This window comes from Gossypium hirsutum, chromosome D10 (assembly GCF_007990345.1).
Source record: "Gossypium hirsutum isolate 1008001.06 chromosome D10, Gossypium_hirsutum_v2.1, whole genome shotgun sequence".
NCBI classification, from domain to species: Eukaryota; Viridiplantae; Streptophyta; class Magnoliopsida; order Malvales; family Malvaceae; genus Gossypium; species Gossypium hirsutum.
In genome coordinates, this window is record NC_053446.1 from 8,985,307 (window position 1) to 9,003,092 (window position 17,786).

A 17,786-nucleotide genomic window follows, 5' to 3' on the forward strand; every position below is an offset into this window, starting at 1 on the left:
TAAAGTTATAAAACCTCCCTTGATTTAGCATGAAATTTGTTATTAATGTTATTGTAAAAACCCAAAGATCATGCATGGGTCTATGAGAAGCATAACAATGTTATCATATCTCCAACTTCAATGTTGCAACTCAGATCAGTCTTTGGTTCGGTCTGAAACATGGGAGCGGTCGTTAGAAATCCCAATATTTTAAATATATTATAAATGAAAACTGTAGAAGGTGCTGAGCCTGCTTAACTATCTTTTTTCTTACTGCCTTAAATTATCAAAACATTTCCTTTCTCAGTATACAAAAGTTAGGAATGGCCAATACAAAGGAGAGGATAGAAGAAGCAATTGACAATTCTTTAGATGGATCTCCTTTGGATTTGGCCGCACATTCGATTTGCTTCAACTGTCTGTCAATCTTTGGAAGTTATAACCAGCAACCCCAATGCTCCAATAAGAATATACTGCAACGAAAATAGAAACCAAAAGGACAACGGTGTTCCATAAGATGACCATTTAATTAGAGGCCACCGTGACCGGCCAATTTGAATGGAGGGAATGTATTTTGTTTTTGATGCACCAATGATGCAAAGATGCAAAAATGAAATAGGGGAAATCCCCGGAAGAATGTTATAAGTAAATGTAACATAATCGTGGCCACTAGTCATGATTCAGAAAATGTTTAGTAGCACAATAGGAAATTGGCTTTCTAGTTTAAGCAATCCATGTCACATGGAAAACGAACCTTGATAATTGGCTTTTCAGTCATGATTATAGTGACCCAACCAACATACGGCAAGAACCTGCAATAAAAGTACGTGATTAGAACATTCTTTTTGGACTGAAAAGCACACCACCCTTTTGCTTGAAACATGTTAAGAGTATGATTGAGCAGAGCAAACCCAAAACTCAGACATGCAAGATCTTTTCAATAAAACCTTCTAAAGACAAACAGGACAATTGAATCATACTAATATATGAGACTCGTGTCTTTCCCATAGTATAAAACGTCATTATCGTTGTCTAGCATTTTATTAAACATCATTATCATTCTCTAGTTGATATGCTTTCCGATCAAAAGAGAGATATCAAACTCTGATCCCCATTTTGTCCAACTTTGAGGGTGGTCTTACACAAAAATACTAATATGCAAACTTCGAACAAAAGTAACACAAATTAACAAAGATATCTCCCAGTATGCCCTATCTCCATAACATGCATGAGTATAAATGTCTGTGAGTTAGATTCTTTAAGATATGCTATGATTTTGAAGATGAATACAGAGAACAAAAAGGTAATCTGTAATGCACAAAAGTAAAGGTTTAATGCTAAAGGCTTTACCCAACAGCTCTGCCCATGATATGGTGCCTTTGAAGATATTGCTGACCTTGAGCATATAAAAGCCTGTCATCCCCATAATTGTTGTCTCCTGAAAATGCATAGATAAAGGAAGAACATTTAAATACCAAACAATGCAATTCTGGCAATAACAAATTTAATATTTATCCAAATTAGCTATCACCTTTGGTGAGGACATCAACTTCTCCAGTATCTTGCCTTTCATGGACCTACAATAATATCAAATATCAACAATTGGGACTTACGGTAATAATACATACAACTCTGTAAAAGATCAATAAAAACAAGTAGCGCGTATTAAAAAGTTACCTTAATTACACGATGGACAATTGGGATTTCACGGCCCTGACAAATTTACAGTTTGAGAAATGAATTAGCAAAAGACCGTGAAGGCTGAAACAGCAGTAACAACAATAAAATAAAATACAGAACGAAATAAAAATAAGAAAATAAAACAAATGCACTTACATCAATATTAAAAACAACAATCTCTCCAGCTCGAATTGGATCTTTACTCATGTGTAAGAACAAAATATCCCCCTGCATATGACATAATCCTAGCCAATTAAGCAACAGCTACACACATAGGGATTCACATGAACAACACTGGTCAAACATGTCAAGCAGGTCCACTAAAATGATTGTATGACAAAATTAATTTCATTCTGATCTTACTACAAATCTAATGTGCGTCAGTCTAAAAGTCAAATGACATGATTATTGGCAGATTGCTAGCAATAACTAGCAGAGTGTTGTTGGCACCAACAGAGTACTTTAATTTGCCCTAATTTATTTCAAATAAAGCAGGGACTGGAACAACATTGTCCTCACCCATGACAATGACAACATACAAGGAAAGGAATAAATTGATATCAATTTCAAGAAGAAAAAAAAGGGGTTCTCAGTAAAAAGAAGTGATGCATGCTATCAGTCAAAGCTTTAAGTTACATATATAGAGCTCAGCACATATCAGGGAGAGAAAAAAGGTGCACACTTTAAGGTGTTAGATGGCAGATTCAGCCATCTCCCTGCCCATTATTTGAAAATATAAAATTTCAAAGCCGTTCAAATCTTCATTGTCACACTCTCTTATGTTTCTTCCTGAAATGACTAAGTATAACCTATGTTATCCAAACTCTTCATTTTCCCTAAATTACCTGTGTCTGACAGCTACGTCCAACTATATTCAAACTCCAAAAATATTGAAAAAAACTAAAGAGTGAAACCCACCAAAATCATTTAAGCATTATCTTCTTTAAGTAGACTTACCCTCTTGAAGCCAGGTTCCATACTTCCTGAAAGAACAACGACAACAGGAGACTCACTGCCAGTGACACACATCAATCCCTTCCATATTATGAGGGCAGACGTAACAATCATACCTGAAACAGTACATCTTTCCATATGATCAAAATTTCACAGGTGGAATAATTGATGACAACAACTTTTCAAAACATTTTTTTTATTCGAAATTCCCACGCATGTCCATGATTTTGCAGTAACACACAAAGGAGATCAAAAGACATGCATAGATATACCCTACACTTTTGCAGAGCCCATTACAGATTCGGTAAAAAAAAATAAATGAAGGAATTGGACGATAGCTACGCTTGGAATTGAAGTACAAAATAACCCCAATGAGCCACTAAACAAATTCGTAAACAAAATACACTACACACTCTGGATCTATCTGAAACAAAAAGTAAAACTACGTTCTGAATTCTTAAAAGTATAACACAATATGACTTGGGTACATATCGTAGAGATGGCATTTAGTTAGATACGTACCAAGGCTGACGACCTGGGTGAGGAGCTGGCGGATCTGGATTGATTTGATGGAGTCTACGGTGTCTCCGATCCAACCCATGTTTTCTCTTTTTCCGATGTGTTTCAGTTTCTTTGTTGTTCTTCTTTCTCCTTTGTAGTTTATATACCAAATTAGAAGACGCAGAATAGCTGCTATCCCATCTAAAATGTTTGGCTTAATACATTTTTGACCCTTGTACTATAGTTAAATTATCATTTTGGTACATGTACTGTTTTTATCAATTTAACTCCTATGCTTTCATTCTGATTACCTGCTACCCATCTATGTTTTCCGTTAATTTTTTTTTTCATCCAATCAAATGCAACTTCTAAAAAAACTTAAACTTCCTTTAAAATTTCCATAAAAAATGCAAAAAATTCCTTAAAAAGTATTTTCCTTTGCTTTTTTATTGTTTTGTTCTCTCAACTTCTCAAAAACACTTAACACTACTCCTAAATGGAATTCTTTTCATGCACTTCCTCATTTCCTGTAGTCATAGAATCTTGGCTGGCCTGATCATTGGTCCCCTCTTTCTTGCAATGTTCTTTGGCATGATCATGGTAACCACATGCATAACAAACGGTAAGCAATCCCTCGTATTCGATGCACTGAGTGAATCCCTTGATCCCCATAAAAGATGTCAAAGGCTTGTTTAAATCGACAACAATAGCAATCCACGCGAAACGCTCTCTTTTTGCCAATCATTACGTTATAATCTGTGTTCACAACTTTCCCAAGCACTTCTGCAATTGTCCTCATCAAACTCTTCATGTAATATTTGTAAGGTAACCCCGACAACCACACCCACACAACTACCTTGAATGGATGACCCTCTGGTTGCGAAGTCCCTACTCTAAGGTTGAACAGTAAGATAATGCCCATAAATCATTCATGGTCCTTCAGTGAGGACTTTGTTATAATCTTACGTTGATGCAAATTTCACCAAAAAACAATTATTATATCAAGATCCACACGGATTGGATTCTACCAATGAGAGCCCTATAACCGATGGAATGACGAAGACGACGTACAATTATTGATTTCTCCATACTCTTATTGATTAAATCGTGAACACGCTCTAAGAAGCAAATCTCGGGATATAGTCCATCCCTCATATCACCACATCATCTTCATTCAAGAGAACGCCATCAGCATCCCAGCCATCATCCACTTCTCCCCGTGATTCAGTTGATACTTTGCTTAATTGACATATTTTTGTTATTCATTTAAATATTTTTGGACATGAGTTTTATTGATTTTGGCACTTTATTGATCTATTTTTTTTATGTGGGTACAATATTGTCTAATGCCTCGGAAAATAAGTCAAAATGTAAATTAAAATGAAGATTTTTTTATAAGAGTTGAAGTGGAGCACAAAATTAAATATTTTAATAATTATTTTTATTTACAAAATATTTCTTGTAAGGATTTAATTAATAACTAGATTTATCTTGAAGCACAAAAAGAACACATATTTTATTTTAGGGGTTTAATAATAATAATAATTGTTGTTGTTATTATATAAGTCGTGAATGTGGGGGCGTATAAAGGGATATCAACTTTCCTTAGTTTCTGTTTTTAATTTTTGGATTGTCGTAGCACGGTGGTTTTAGGGTTTTTAAGTTTTCTTGAATTTTCAATTTTAATGTCTTTGAGTAATTTTTTTTAATTGTTTTTTTCTTATCTTTAAATTATGATGAGTAGTTAAATTTTATTTCTAGTTTTAGGTCGATAATTAATCTAGTGTTTAAATTGTGAAATTTCAAAATAGTACGTATATTTCTCAATTCAGTATTCGTTAATTCTTCGGATTAAGAAATAGACCCAGTCATCTCATATCGTTATTTTAACATTAAAATAGAGTTGGGCCCTTAATTCGGTATTGGATGACATACGATTGGTGAATCGGTACGATCCATAATTTTCATGTTTGGTCCACTAAAGAATAAATTGACGCAATCAATTGAGTAAGTGGTTGGATCCATCAAGGGAGTTAACGATCTAGTTTAAACGATCCATGCAGTTGAAGTTGTGGATTAGAGTCGGATCCTTCTAGCTCGCAAGGCTGTCGAGGAATTAAATCGTTGAAATTGATTTCAAGGTTATTCATTAGATAAGAGCTAGTTGTCAGACTATTCTCACAGTAAATTCGGGTGGTTTGAGACTATTCATTATCATTATAATCAATTTATCAGTTCGAGGAGAAAATCCATTGTTAGGATATGTTCGAAGTCGAAATCAAAACCATGTTTAAAGTTGGAGCTTTCGGTTTATTTAATTTTAATTTTGTTTGTTTATTTTTATTGCGTTTAATTTATTTCTAATATTTATTTTTACTTAATTTTTAGTTATTTATTTTATATTTAAACTTAATTTCTTTCACAAAATTCACATAAATTATAAGAAATAATTAAAATTAATAATAAGAATTTATTTTTGGTGATTCCACCTCCATTATCAATATATGACAAATGCCTGTCTTTAAAGAATTTCTTACATGTAGCAGCTTCTTCCATCTCAAGATCTCCAAATTTGACATCAATGACCTCTTTATTGCGAACCATCTTTGTTGCCCTTTACAGGTCAGAAGGCAGCGGTGACCCCAGCCGTTCATGGCTGGAGAAGGCAGAGATTTACTCAAATTGATGAAAAATTTTAGTTTGTGAGTCCCTCTTCTTGAAACAGTATATCTACTAATTAAAACAATTAATGAACAGTGGCAATCTAGTTGGAATAGACTGAGTAGATGTTTTATTAAATAGGCAGAACTAGAATTACATAAGACAAACATAAACTAATGTCAAAGTTTTGATATAACCATACAAATCCTTGATCCATCTTTTTTGAAGTAGCCACCTTCTACTCCTGGTTAAGGTTGCAGTCCCTTCACAACAGGTTTGGTATGGGTGCAGTTTCCATGAGCGTTGAAGCTGAAGGAGTAGGCCTTCTTCCCTGGAACTGTAGATATTATGTGGACATAATAAAGCTGAATGTTCGTGCAACCAACATTCTGGTCGCAGCTCAAATTGATCACCTTGTCGGTGGTTGATGTTCCAGTGATGTATCTATACGATACGTCGCTGATCTTAATGCCCGATGTCTACCATAAGTAGGTTCAAAAACCAGTTGTCAGCTACCATAAATATGCATATGGAAGTCAAAAGATTTGGATTCAAGTTGACCCACCTCGTTTTTGCAATGACCACCGGGACAATAGTACTGGTCGATAATAATAGGGTTATCAGCTCGGATGAACTTGATTTTCTCGAATAAGATCTTCCTTGCATATCCAACGCCTCCCTTACATAACATGAAAATGTTTTTAGTTAAAGTTAATAAGATAAGTACCTAACTTGTTGACCAAGTTGCTTGCTTGCTAGCTTTACGATATCTAATTATTAATATTACCTGCCATGTCTTAATTCTAACTCCTGTCATAGTTTCATTGAAAGTACAATTTCGCACATGCACTTCCTCCACTGTGTCGTTCCCTCCATGAGCACCCAATGATCCAACGCTGCATTTTGTGCTTTCTTTTTTGAAACAATATATTTGAATATGATCTACAGAAATCGGGACTATTTTGTGAATAAAGAATGTATTCAATTTTGTTGTAGTTGTTGTGTACTGACCTGATGCCATGCCCAGGGCCGCATGCAATGCCAGTAATATTGATGTGGGATGAACCTGAGCTAATAGCTATGCAATCATCCCCTGCCACCATTGCACACAGTGATAACAAAGTTCAATATAAAAAAATCCACACTGCTTAGTGCTTATCCAATAATATGAAGAAAGTGAAGTTTTTCATGGTCAACATCATATATAGCCAAAGTACCAGTGCCGATGAAAGAATTCAGTATCCGAACGTTGCTGGAACTGGCTATGTCGACACCGTCAGTGTTAGGGCTTGTTTTTGGGGCACTTATATGCAGGTTAGAGAAGGTAACATCTTTGCAATTGAATATAGCAATATGGTTTCTTTGGCTATTAATATGTTTTGTTCCCTTGAGCACAAGCCCATTGCACCTATAAAAAGTCAGTGCCTGTCAACAAACACTAATAAGCCATTAATTAATTATAAATGTTATTGCAGATAATTAATATCAGCAGAAGAGAAAGTTTGCGTTTACTGTTGGTCCTTTGCAGGTTCCACCCTGGAGAACAAAAGTACACATATATAAGAAAATTTCCCAAGAAAACAAGGAGAAAGAATAATGAGTTATTTGCAGTATTGACCTACCTGTGGAACCCTATACGAACTACACTCTGACCACCATATAGCCCCTCGGCCATTAATTGTTCCAGATCCAATGATGGTAAGTCCATTTACATTAGTGAAGGCAAGCCACATGTCAAGGTGATACCCTTTCCATGCGCTTTTGGAATCGGGTGCAACGATGTTTCCTGACATCTATGGTACTCAATTCATTAGGTTCAAGTTATCAATATGAGCCCCGTTCATTACATGTAAAATATATATACATATATTGATTATATTTACCAATACATGGATAGACGTGGACTTGCAGGGACCGCTGAAAGTGACAGGCTTCAGTAAGAATATCTTCGACGCTGGTATAACGAGGATTGGATTTCTTGAAGGAGAATTGCAGGTAGCTTTCCATGCTTTGGAAAAGGCCTATGAATTTTATCCAAAACAATGTTAAAAGCATACTTGCATAACAAGCTAACATAAGCAAAAGGAAGTGATAAGTTCAGTGGATGAATTTACAGCAGAATCATCGGTTTTCCCGTCTCCAACTGCTCCATAATCCATCACATTAAATAAATTTGTTGCACCACTTGCTCCTGGTGTGAGGACGTACAAAATTGTAATAAAAACGGTGAAGATCAGTTCCTGCATCAACCATAACCTTTATCAAATTAATTTAGCAGTCGAAAAATGGCTAAGATCCATGTTTAAGAGACATCCTGGTAGCTATCTCACCATTTTGGGTACTATAGTAGGGGAATATAATATATAAGATGCAAAAAAGAATGAACGAACTTGTTGTGCAAGTTCCTTGTTGCTTAATGCATGCACATTTTGGTGAATGGGTGTAATCAAGCTTAAGAAATACCTAAGAACAACAATTTTATTGGATCTGGTGCTGAGCATAGAAGTTTTATTTTCTTACCATTGTACGCAAAGACATAGAGATGACAACAGGGAAGAAACTGCAGGAAGGCTCGTGTACTTTTATGAAGGCAAAAGGCATGATTTATAAGGTGAAATATCAATTGTTTTTTAAGGAAGGAAATGCTTAGTTGGACATATCATTAATTTAGAATCTGCCACGTTGTTTATTTGTAGGATTTGGCAACAAGAGCAGTGTAAAACTTTCCTTACATGGCTAGCCTCTTAATTCCAATGATTAAGATTGGATTAATATTTGTAGCCATAACAGGTAGTACATGATATCACCAAAATCAGATGCATAAAGGGTTCTATAGGGATCAATTCTTAGACTGTGTATGCCTTTAAATACTACCTATGTTGACCGCAACACGATATTATATTGTTAACATATGCCTTTAAGGTTTTTTTTTTTTTTAGTTCACAACCATGATAGCATAAAGGCATCTGGTATGTTTAGGACTACGAAACATGCGAATATGGTGAAGTGTCACTAGCAAAACATTTGGACTGAAGTGGGCATGCGAATGTTATTCGATACACTAAAATTGTTTCAACTTTGACAGAGGCGGACGGTTACGAAAGCTAGAGGTATTGGACTCACAAAATTTTTTAAATTTCTTAGTACGTTTTTTATTTTTTATTTTAGCATTTCAAATTTTTGAAACTTTTTATTAACCCCTTCTAAATTATTTAAACATTTTAATTAAACATCTAATTTTTGAAAATTCGCTGTCAAATTTTTTGAAAATTTTAATTAAAAGTTTTTATTAAATCTTTAATTTTTAAATTTTTAATTTATTAAAAATATTGGATCGAGTTGGATTATAATGGATTAAAATCCGAACCCAATTAAGATTTGATTTTGTAATCTTATGGGATCATGTAAATCCCTTAAGAATCTCAATAGTAGTTTAGCTTTAATCTCGATCGTCGATGTAAAATAAATTATACCGTTAGATCTGGGGGAGCTTAACTATAAATAGAGACTTTTCCTCTCATTTGTAATCACTCAGTTGTAATCCTTCGTAATAATTTAATACTATTGAGACCATTTACTCAAATACTTGGTATGTTTTTGTTTTCTTGTGGCTTTTTCTGTTCTTTCGTTACTTAGGTGGATTTGAACCCAAAAAAGAGATGATAGCATTTTGAGCGTTCGAGAGAGAGTATGCCATTTGGTTTAATTTTCATTAATCAATCTATTGTAAACAAAAATGGTTGAAATTGTTTTTCTTCTAAATTCAAAGAGAAATAAGTTTCTCTTCTATTAATATAATACTCGAATCTCTAAATTTGAAAAGAAGAATTTAAATGGTGAAAAATGGATAATTTTTCATTATGTGATATTGTTTTAGACAAGTGAATCAAGATCGGTTTTACATCGAACAATCCTGTAAGTTCGTTAAATTTTAATTCCGTATTTATTTTTTATAATAGTTTATTAGACATGATAATTTTTATTGGTATCAGAGCTTGTAATTTTTGATTTCTAGTCTAATTGAAGTCTTGTAGAAATACTAAAATCCATCAGAATATGTTTGAATCCATGGGTAATTATAAAAATGTGTATATGATCGCAAAACTTGCACAGTATATACAATTCCTGATTTGTTGGATCCTAAAATTTGATTTTAGAAATTGTGATTCTTCTAAAAATATGGAATTAGAAGAACAATTAAGTTTACTTCTAAAAAAAGACCAAACACCATCTTTTTAATTGAACTTTAAGTTAAAGGTGTTCTTTTAGGGTATAAAAGGTATTTTCATGACTTTTTTGGCTACTAGAACTTTAGAATTTTAGGGTTTAAAAGAAATTTGATTAGAGGTATGTTTTTATATAATATTTTATTTTATTATGTGATAATTTTTTTAAGATTATAAGTAATTTATGTATCTAGTACTGGGAGTTTTGAGATATTTGTTATCTTGTCATAAAGATTTTGCACAAAGAAATAAAATGGTGATAATTATATATATTATTATGGAATTTGATTGTGAAACTTAGGGTCCGTTTGATTGCCAGTAAAATGTTTTCCGTAAAATGATTTCTGAAAAATGTTTTACTTTTCTGTAAAATAATTTACTGGAAAATATTTTCTGGTGTTTGATTGAATCTGTGTAAAATATTTTTTGCTGTTTGGCAGATTTCCTGAAAATATTTTCCGAAAAAATTATTTTTACATATATTAATAATTTTTTATATTTTAAATTATTTTTACATATATTGCAATGATTTATTTATAATTAAATAAATCAATTAAATATATAATAATACTCAATTATTAAGCTACAATATTAATCGTCATAAATTAAAAACAACCAAAGTCAAATAAATTATTTATAATTTTGTTATAAAAAAATAAAAAACAAGGATTGAATAATTATAAATTAGCTTCCAAACTACAATTAAATACTAGAAATTAATAATATTATCCAAATGCATAATTAGTAGTACAGAGTTGAAGACATTGGATGAAACAGAAATTGATCCGGAGTGTTGGTTGAGGCCTGAATTATAGTTGAACCAGAGTTAGCATCCTTGGTTACGGAACCTGGACTAGCTACACAGATACCAGCATTGACAACTGGAGTTTCCTTGACCACGAGCAAAACTTGATCTTCGTTGGAGAATGTCATAGTTGAAGCCTCAAAACACCTGCAAGAGGATGATTCCAAGTCAATAATACCAGTTTGATGTTTCAAGTTCTCAAAAACACTAGTTATTTATGGTTAGATGAGTAAGAATATCCACTACACCAAAACAGGCTTTTAGCGGCGTTTTTAGCGGCGTTTGGATAAAAAACGCCGCTAAAGATCGATCATTAGCGCGCCGTCAAGAAAACGTCGTTGGAAATAAGAATTAGCGGTGTTTTCCAGAAAGCGCCGCAAAAAACCTAAGCCCAACGACGCCGTTTACTGAGCTTTCAGGGATTTTGTGGCATTTTTAAGAAAGCGCCGCTAATTTTCAAGGCTTTAGCGGCGTTTTTGAGAAAGCGCCGCAAAAAAACCTAAGCCCAACGACACCGTTTTCTGAGTTTTCGTGGGTTTAGCGGCGTTTTTAAGGAAGCGCCGCTAATGCTCAGGGCTTTAGCGGCGTTTTTGAGAAAGCGCCGCAAAAAACCTAAGCCCAACGACGCCGTTTTTTGAGCTTTTCGGGTGTTTAGTGGCGTTTTTAAGAAAGCGTCTCTAATGCTCAGGGCTTTAGCAGCGTTTTTGAGAAAGCGCCGCTAATGCTCATGGCTTTAGCGGCGGTTTTGGGGAAGCGCCGCAAAAAAACCTAAGCCCAACGACGCCGTTTCCTTAGCTTTCGGGGAATTAGCTGCGTTTTTGGGAAAGCACCGCGAGAAAAACTAAGCCAACGGCGCCGTTTTCTATGCTTTCGGGGATTTGGCGGCGTTTTTATGAAAGCGCCGCTAATGCTTAGGGATTTAAAATAATTTAAAATATTTGTTAAAAATGGAAAAATTAAAATACTATTATTTAAAATATTTTTAAAGTTTTTTGGATACATTAATGATTTTTTTAGTTTATATATTAAATAATTTCTTATGTAATCGTAAAAGAGATAGTATTAATTTTAAAATATTGAATAGTATTAATTTTAAAATATTGAATTAATTATCACTATAGTATATGGTTTAGAGTTTAAGGAGTAGGTCGGGGTATGGATTTAGGGTTTGGGATTTAAAGTTTAGGGGTTAGGTATTATGCTCTATTGTTAGTGGGATTTAGGGGTTAGGGATTTAGGGGTTAGGGTTTTAATGGTTAGGTTAGAGTTTATGTTTAGATTAATTAGTTTTATTAATTTTTATATTAAATATGTTCTTATATATTTCTAAAATAGATAATAATAAATTTAATTTATTGAAATTATGAGTATATAGTTTATATTATTTAAGAGATATAGAATATATAGATGATCACTTTATTCATGTAGATTGATACATGTATCAAATACTTTTAAATAATTTTTTTGGATGGTATTTTAAGGAGTAGGGGTATGGATTTAGGGTTTGGGTTTTGTGATTTAGGGGTTATGCTTTAGGGGGTTTGGGTTATGTTTCAGGGGTTAGGGGGATTTAGGGGTTAGGGTTATGTTTAAGGGGTTAGGGAGATTTAGGGGTTATGGGTTTAGGGTTAGGGGGATTTATGGGTTATTAAATTTTATATTAAATATGTTCTTATGTATTTGTAAAATAGATAATAATAAATTTAATATATTGAATTTATGAGTATAGTATATTATTTAAGATATATATAATAGATAGATGATCACTTTATGCATATAGATTGATTGGTTAATTTAGGGTTTAAGGTTTATAATTTGTTTTCTTATTAAAATATACGATATTTATTTTGAAAGTATTTAGTTTTTTTATAAAAATCTAATTTATAAAAAATAGTAATAATAAATGTTTTATAAAATCACTTAACTAATAATTTTTAGCAGATAAAATAAAGGATTTTTAGCATAACAAAACGACATCGTTTTGTTCAAAATGAAATAATTTTTTGTGGCGTTTTTTATAAAAACGCCGCTATTACTTACCTTTTCCGGCGTTTTTCATAAAAATGCCACAAAAAATCATTTCATTTTGAACAAAACGACTTCGTTTTGTTATGCTAAAAATCCTTTATTTTATCTGCTAAAAATTATTAGTTTGCGGCGTTTTTCGTAAAAACGCCACAAAAAATCATTTCATTTTAAACAAAACGACGTCGTTTTGTTATGCTAAAAATCCTTTATTTTATCTGCTAAAAATTATTAGTTTGTGGCTTTTTTCGTAAAAACGCCGCTATTGCTTACCTTTTGCGGCGTTTTTCATAAAAACGCCACAAAAAATCATTTCATTTTGAACAAAACGACGTCGTTTTGTTATGCTAAAAATCATTTATTTTATCTGCTAAAAATTATTAGTTTGCGGCGTTTTTACGGTGTTTTTCGTAAAAACGCCGCTATTGCTTATCTTTTGCGGCGTTTTTGATAAAAATGTCACAAAAAATCATTTCATTTTGAACAAAACGACGTCGTTTTGTTATGCTAAAAATCTTTTATTTTATCTGCTTAAATGAAATAATTTTTTGTAGCGTTTTTCATAAAAACGCCACAAAAGGTAAGCAATAGCGGCATTTGTATAAAAACGCCGCAAATACTTTTAAAAAAATTCGCACCATATTTTCCCCAAATTTTCGAAATCCCTAATTTTCCCCGTCAAACCCTTAACGTTTCGTTCCATTTTTCCTCTTTATTTTCTAATTTTGGGTGTTATTTATTCTATATAGATTTTTAATTATAATTTTGATCATCTTCCAAAAGAGGGAACTCGTTTTTGAAAACCCTAAGCAGAAGGAAGAAATCGAAGTGATTTTAGCCACCGCCTCTGATCCGCCGCCAGCCATGAAGGTTCTATCTCTTAACCATGAATGTATCTTGCTTACATAAAAAAATAAGCTTTACGAAGTTTAAAATTTAACCGTGCACCCTTTTCTTTTTATTATTGTTTTTTTTTCTCTTATATTTTAGCTAGAAATCGACGATGCCAGAAGAAGCTAGAAATTGACGATGACCAGAAACTGTAAGTTTCCTTGCTTATCTCTTTATATATTATATGCTTATCTTTCAATTTTCTTTAGCTTTATTTTTGAAATGTTTTATTCCAAAATAATCAGCATTTGTAGCCAATTTTTATTTACTGTAGTATAAACTAATATCAAGCACTTTGCTTGACGAATGCAATTTTATTCATCGTAATGGGGGTTTTTGATTTGTTGTTTTTTTGTCAAATCTTTGTAAGAATCCGGTTGATGGGTTCTCGGCCGGATTGGTTGATGAAAACAATATCTTTGAATGGAGTGTTACAATTATCGGACCACCTGATACTCTTTAGTAAGTCATCCCCGCCTTTTTTTTTTTTAGTAAAGTTTCTTTCTTTCTTTTGTTATTATCATTGAAATTAGTTGTTCTTGTGCTTTTGGAATTTGTTTAGTCACAAAAGCTTGTAGCTTATGTTCCTTGTTACATGTCTTGCCTTCCTGTTGCTTGTTATCCTCAAGTAATCTTGACATTGAATTGAGTTATTGAAGGTAACTCCCTCCTTTAAGCCTTAACTGCATTTTGGTGCTTTTTAACATTTTGCTTGTTATAATGCTACATCAGTGTTCTCCCTTGTATGTTTGATGCTCATGAGTTCTGCAAATGTGCACTGCAGATGTCTTACTGCTGGTTGGCTATGTTGCAACTATCAATCCCTTTTAATTTTCCTGTTAATTTTTTGCTTTTCACTGGCCATCTTCATGGTAGTTAGTTACTGCTGCTGGTCTCATTACTGATGGTAAAAAGTTGGGTTTTGGTATCTTATTTGAATTATTTGTAGAATTTGAATCATAAAAACATTGTCAAGTATCTTGGATCATTGAAGACAACAACTCACCTGCATATAATCCTTGAGTAAGAAACCTTACATTGTGACTGTAGTGTACTTTGAGCTGTTTGAAACTTGTACTTATTGCTTTACATGTTTGAAGGTATGTGGAGAACGGTTCACTTGCAAACATTATCAAGCCAAATAAATTTGGGCCTTTTCCTGAATCATTGGTGGCTGTTTATATTGCCCAGGTTTGTTTCTACTGCAATTTATTGCTTCATTTCCCTATTAAAGTATCATTTCGATATGTTAATTACTTGTTGAACAGCTTTTGGAAGGTTTGGTTTATCTACATGAACAGGGTGTTATCCATCGGGATATCAAGGGTGCAAATATTTTGACAACTGAAGAGGTAACCTGCCAACTAGTTCTCTTTTTTCTTATTTCTTGTCCATCAGGAGTTCTATTACTATTTCTGGATCAGCTTTTTTTAGTGATTTTCTTGCTGTAAATTTGATTGTGGCGGCAGAGATCTGATAGGGAACAATACCATTTGACCTCCTCATTTTTGGGGCACTTGGAGACTGGTTGAATTTGGTTCACTTCATTCATATGTTTCATTGTACTTCAGCTGCTTATGTTGTGAGAAATCTGCTAAGATAAAATAATAAATGAAGTTGAAGTTAGTTATTGTTATCCCCAGTTTGATGGTTGAATAAAGTTAGTCAAATTGGAAATTTGATCCTGTTTTTGGTGCATCCATGCACTTGGACCAACTGTTGTTGTTTTGAATATAGTTGGTCTTTGAAACAAATTGTTGTTGTTTACCATATATAATTTACTTGCTGCATGGATGGATGAAATTTGGGTAGTATTTGCCTTTCTTGACTTTCTATAAATGATTTGTGTGTGTGTGTGTGCGCGCGCGCGCGCGCCATTATTCTCATTCTGCGAAACAGACTGAAGTATGCTTTGACATACAGAGAAGTGATTGCTATTCTTATGCAAAGGCATGTTATGTTAGATGGGAAGGTTAGGACTGACAAGACCTACCCTGCAGGTTTTATGGGTATGTGGGACTTGACATTGTGAATCAATTGAATACTTGTATTTTTATTCATATTATAAAGTCATATAAAGTAGGTTGAATATCTAGACTTTATTTTAAATTTTTTGTACATATTAATATTATTAAACAAAAGTTTTCACCTACACATATTACATATTTTATTTTGTTCATATTGCATATGTTATTTTTAAATAAAAAATAATGTTATTTTTGTATGTATTTTAAAATGCAAATCTAAGATTTAAAATCGTAATTTGAAGACTATATCTTTTAAAGAAATTATCTTTTTTATGTATGATCTCATAAATCTGGTAATATTTGTGGAAAGTGCCGTTTATAATAATTTTTTATAATAATTTGTGGTGTTTTTATAATAATTTTTTTTCGTGACTTTTAGTGGCGCTTTCTCTAAACACGCCGCTAAAGGTCTTGCTCTTTAGCGGCGTTTTCAGGTAAAGCGCCGTTAAAAGTCTTGTTCTTTAGTGGCGTTTTTAGGGAAAGCGCCACTAAAGGTCTTGTTCTTTAGCGGCGTTTTTATGGAAAGTGCCGTTAAAGTTCTTGTTCTTTAGCGGCGTTTTTGGAAAAAGCGCCGCTAAAGGTCATGATCTTTAGCGTCTCTTATTTCTAAAAACGCCGCAAATGTTAGCAACGTTGTCGATAGAGGCGTTTTTTGCGGCGCTTGTGAAAGCGCCGCAAATACTTTTAGTGGCACTAAGAAGCGCCGCTAAAGGCCTAAAAAAACGCCGTTAAAAACCTGTTTTGGTGTAGTGATCAAAAATAGTCCAAAAGCAAATGATAAAACAACAGAAATCTCCTAAAAATGATGCAGCCAGTTTTACTAGACCGCGATGCACCAGTGAGGTGGCATGCACAAGCATATAGTTTGCTACCATTACATTTCAGCTTCAAAGTACAGAATAGGTGTCAGTCATTACCCTGAATCTTTTGGTGAGTTGCATTTTAGATCAACACATTCAGCGCAGGTCTTCTCGTCCTTATTTGCTTGAACCACTTCAAACATTTTTCCGACCTATACTAAAGAGTACAATTACATGTCAAGGATGAGCTGAAAGGGATAGGCGATTTTCCTGGCATACTATATAAAAATATTTTCACCTCTAAAATGCTTCAGTGTCTATTACAGACGGGTTTAACCTGAAAAATCAATGGCCATTATGGCCTGGAGTCTTTTATCATCAAACCCTTTCGAGAAAAACCTTATCATGTAATGGTTCTCTCTCTTGAATCAATAATCACTCTCCAAAACAATGCAAAACTTCAAGCAGGTATTTGGGTTATCCTTTTTCTTTAGGCACACAATGGCAGCACAAACCAACCTGTTAAAGCCTATACATCATTATTCTTAACCATTAAATTGAAGAAGTAACCTGAGACTGAAGCTGAAGCTGAAGAAGCAACCTGTTATAGACAATAATTCCCTATCAATATGCGATAGTACAAGAAGCAACCTGAGACTGAAGCTGGTTGGGATTCACACCAGAATCAATCAAACAAGGTCAGAAAACAATCATTGAAATTACAAATCAATAAGCATAAGAAAGAAGTATAAGAAAACTTGAGCCAATTCAAAATGTATAAACAAAAAATGCTCGTAACAGCAGCACAAATGCTTGTAACAGCAACACATAACAATCCTATGATCTTTTCATAGTTCAATTCATTGATTCTTGATTTATCTATGTTCTTCCACATACGAAAAACATGTTCACAAATGCATAACCATTAAAAAATCAAAGAATAATCGAATAGAAAAACTAGAAAACATCCTATGTTTTGCAATATTCTGTATATTCCCATCCATTTTCTATCCCTTTCTCAGTGACCAAACAGAGTGCCATTTCCATTCGGTTCAAATAAAGCATCAAAATAATCATTACAACCATAGAACCCAACTTCAAAACTCAATAAAAATCTAAAATTTAAGGACTATCTGTATTTCCTATATTTTCCCATCCATTTTTTAACCCAAATTTGTCATTTTCCATTCCTTTCTCAGAGATCAAACAAACTTTCCTTTTCATTCAGTTCAGATAA

The 17,786-nt window shown here is 33.3% G+C and overlaps 2 protein-coding genes and 1 long non-coding RNA gene across 11 annotated transcripts; 1 reads left to right on the forward strand and 2 right to left on the reverse strand.

Moving 5' to 3' along the window:
* Positions 1 to 224: 224 nt before the first annotated feature.
* On the reverse strand, positions 225 to 3,324 carry LOC107914166 (signal peptidase complex catalytic subunit SEC11A). The gene is made up of 8 exons (XM_016842962.2): positions 3,136 to 3,324; positions 2,617 to 2,729; positions 1,816 to 1,887; positions 1,657 to 1,692; positions 1,511 to 1,556; positions 1,330 to 1,417; positions 734 to 791; positions 225 to 452 (listed from the first exon to the last, which is right to left on the reverse strand). Exons 1-8 carry the CDS (start codon positions 3,212 to 3,214, stop codon positions 402 to 404), a joined length of 543 nt encoding a protein of 180 aa, XP_016698451.1. The 5' UTR covers positions 3,215 to 3,324; the 3' UTR covers positions 225 to 401.
* A 2,568-nt stretch (positions 3,325 to 5,892) lies between these two features.
* On the reverse strand, positions 5,893 to 8,009 carry LOC107915909 (probable polygalacturonase At3g15720). Its single transcript, XM_016845098.2, has 9 exons — positions 7,890 to 8,009; positions 7,659 to 7,796; positions 7,398 to 7,568; positions 7,288 to 7,311; positions 6,993 to 7,200; positions 6,787 to 6,868; positions 6,563 to 6,671; positions 6,341 to 6,454; positions 5,893 to 6,254 (listed from the first exon to the last, which is right to left on the reverse strand). The coding sequence occupies exons 1-9, from the start codon at positions 7,932 to 7,934 to the stop codon at positions 6,024 to 6,026; spliced, it is 1,122 nt and encodes a 373-aa protein (XP_016700587.2). The 5' UTR covers positions 7,935 to 8,009; the 3' UTR covers positions 5,893 to 6,023.
* Positions 8,010 to 13,440: 5,431 nt separating this feature from the next.
* Positions 13,441 to 15,811, forward strand: LOC107914406 (uncharacterized). Of its 9 annotated transcripts, none has more exons than XR_005919618.1 (8): positions 13,461 to 13,701; positions 13,822 to 13,873; positions 14,093 to 14,184; positions 14,285 to 14,381; positions 14,507 to 14,745; positions 14,823 to 14,913; positions 14,991 to 15,074; positions 15,192 to 15,811. It is a non-coding gene; the product is annotated as an uncharacterized lncRNA (long non-coding RNA). The 9 variants fall into 9 exon arrangements; XR_001688829.2 differs by having other exon boundaries at positions 14,672 to 14,745; XR_005919616.1 differs by having other exon boundaries at positions 13,462 to 13,701; positions 14,352 to 14,381.
* Positions 15,812 to 17,786: the final 1,975 nt, after the last annotated feature.

Excerpts from the sequence above, each read along its gene's own strand:
- LOC107915909 (XM_016845098.2), bottom strand. The coding sequence starts at position 7,934 with ATGGATTATGGAGCAGTTGGAGACGGGAAAACCGATGATTCTGCT. Across the intron at positions 7,201-7,287 it reads GAACCTGCAAAGGACCAACA|GCACTGACTTTTTATAGGTG; the intron begins GTAAACGCAAAC and ends GTTTGTTGACAG. Across the intron at positions 6,255-6,340 it reads GTGGTCATTGCAAAAACGAG|ACATCGGGCATTAAGATCAG; the intron begins GTGGGTCAACTT and ends TACTTATGGTAG.
- LOC107914166 (XM_016842962.2), bottom strand. The coding sequence starts at position 3,214 with ATGGGTTGGATCGGAGACACCGTAGACTCCATCAAATCAATCCAGATC. Across the intron at positions 2,730-3,135 it reads CACCCAGGTCGTCAGCCTTG|GTATGATTGTTACGTCTGCC; the intron begins GTACGTATCTAA and ends GTACTGTTTCAG. Across the intron at positions 1,888-2,616 it reads TGGAACCTGGCTTCAAGAGG|GGGGATATTTTGTTCTTACA; the intron begins GTAAGTCTACTT and ends TGTCATATGCAG.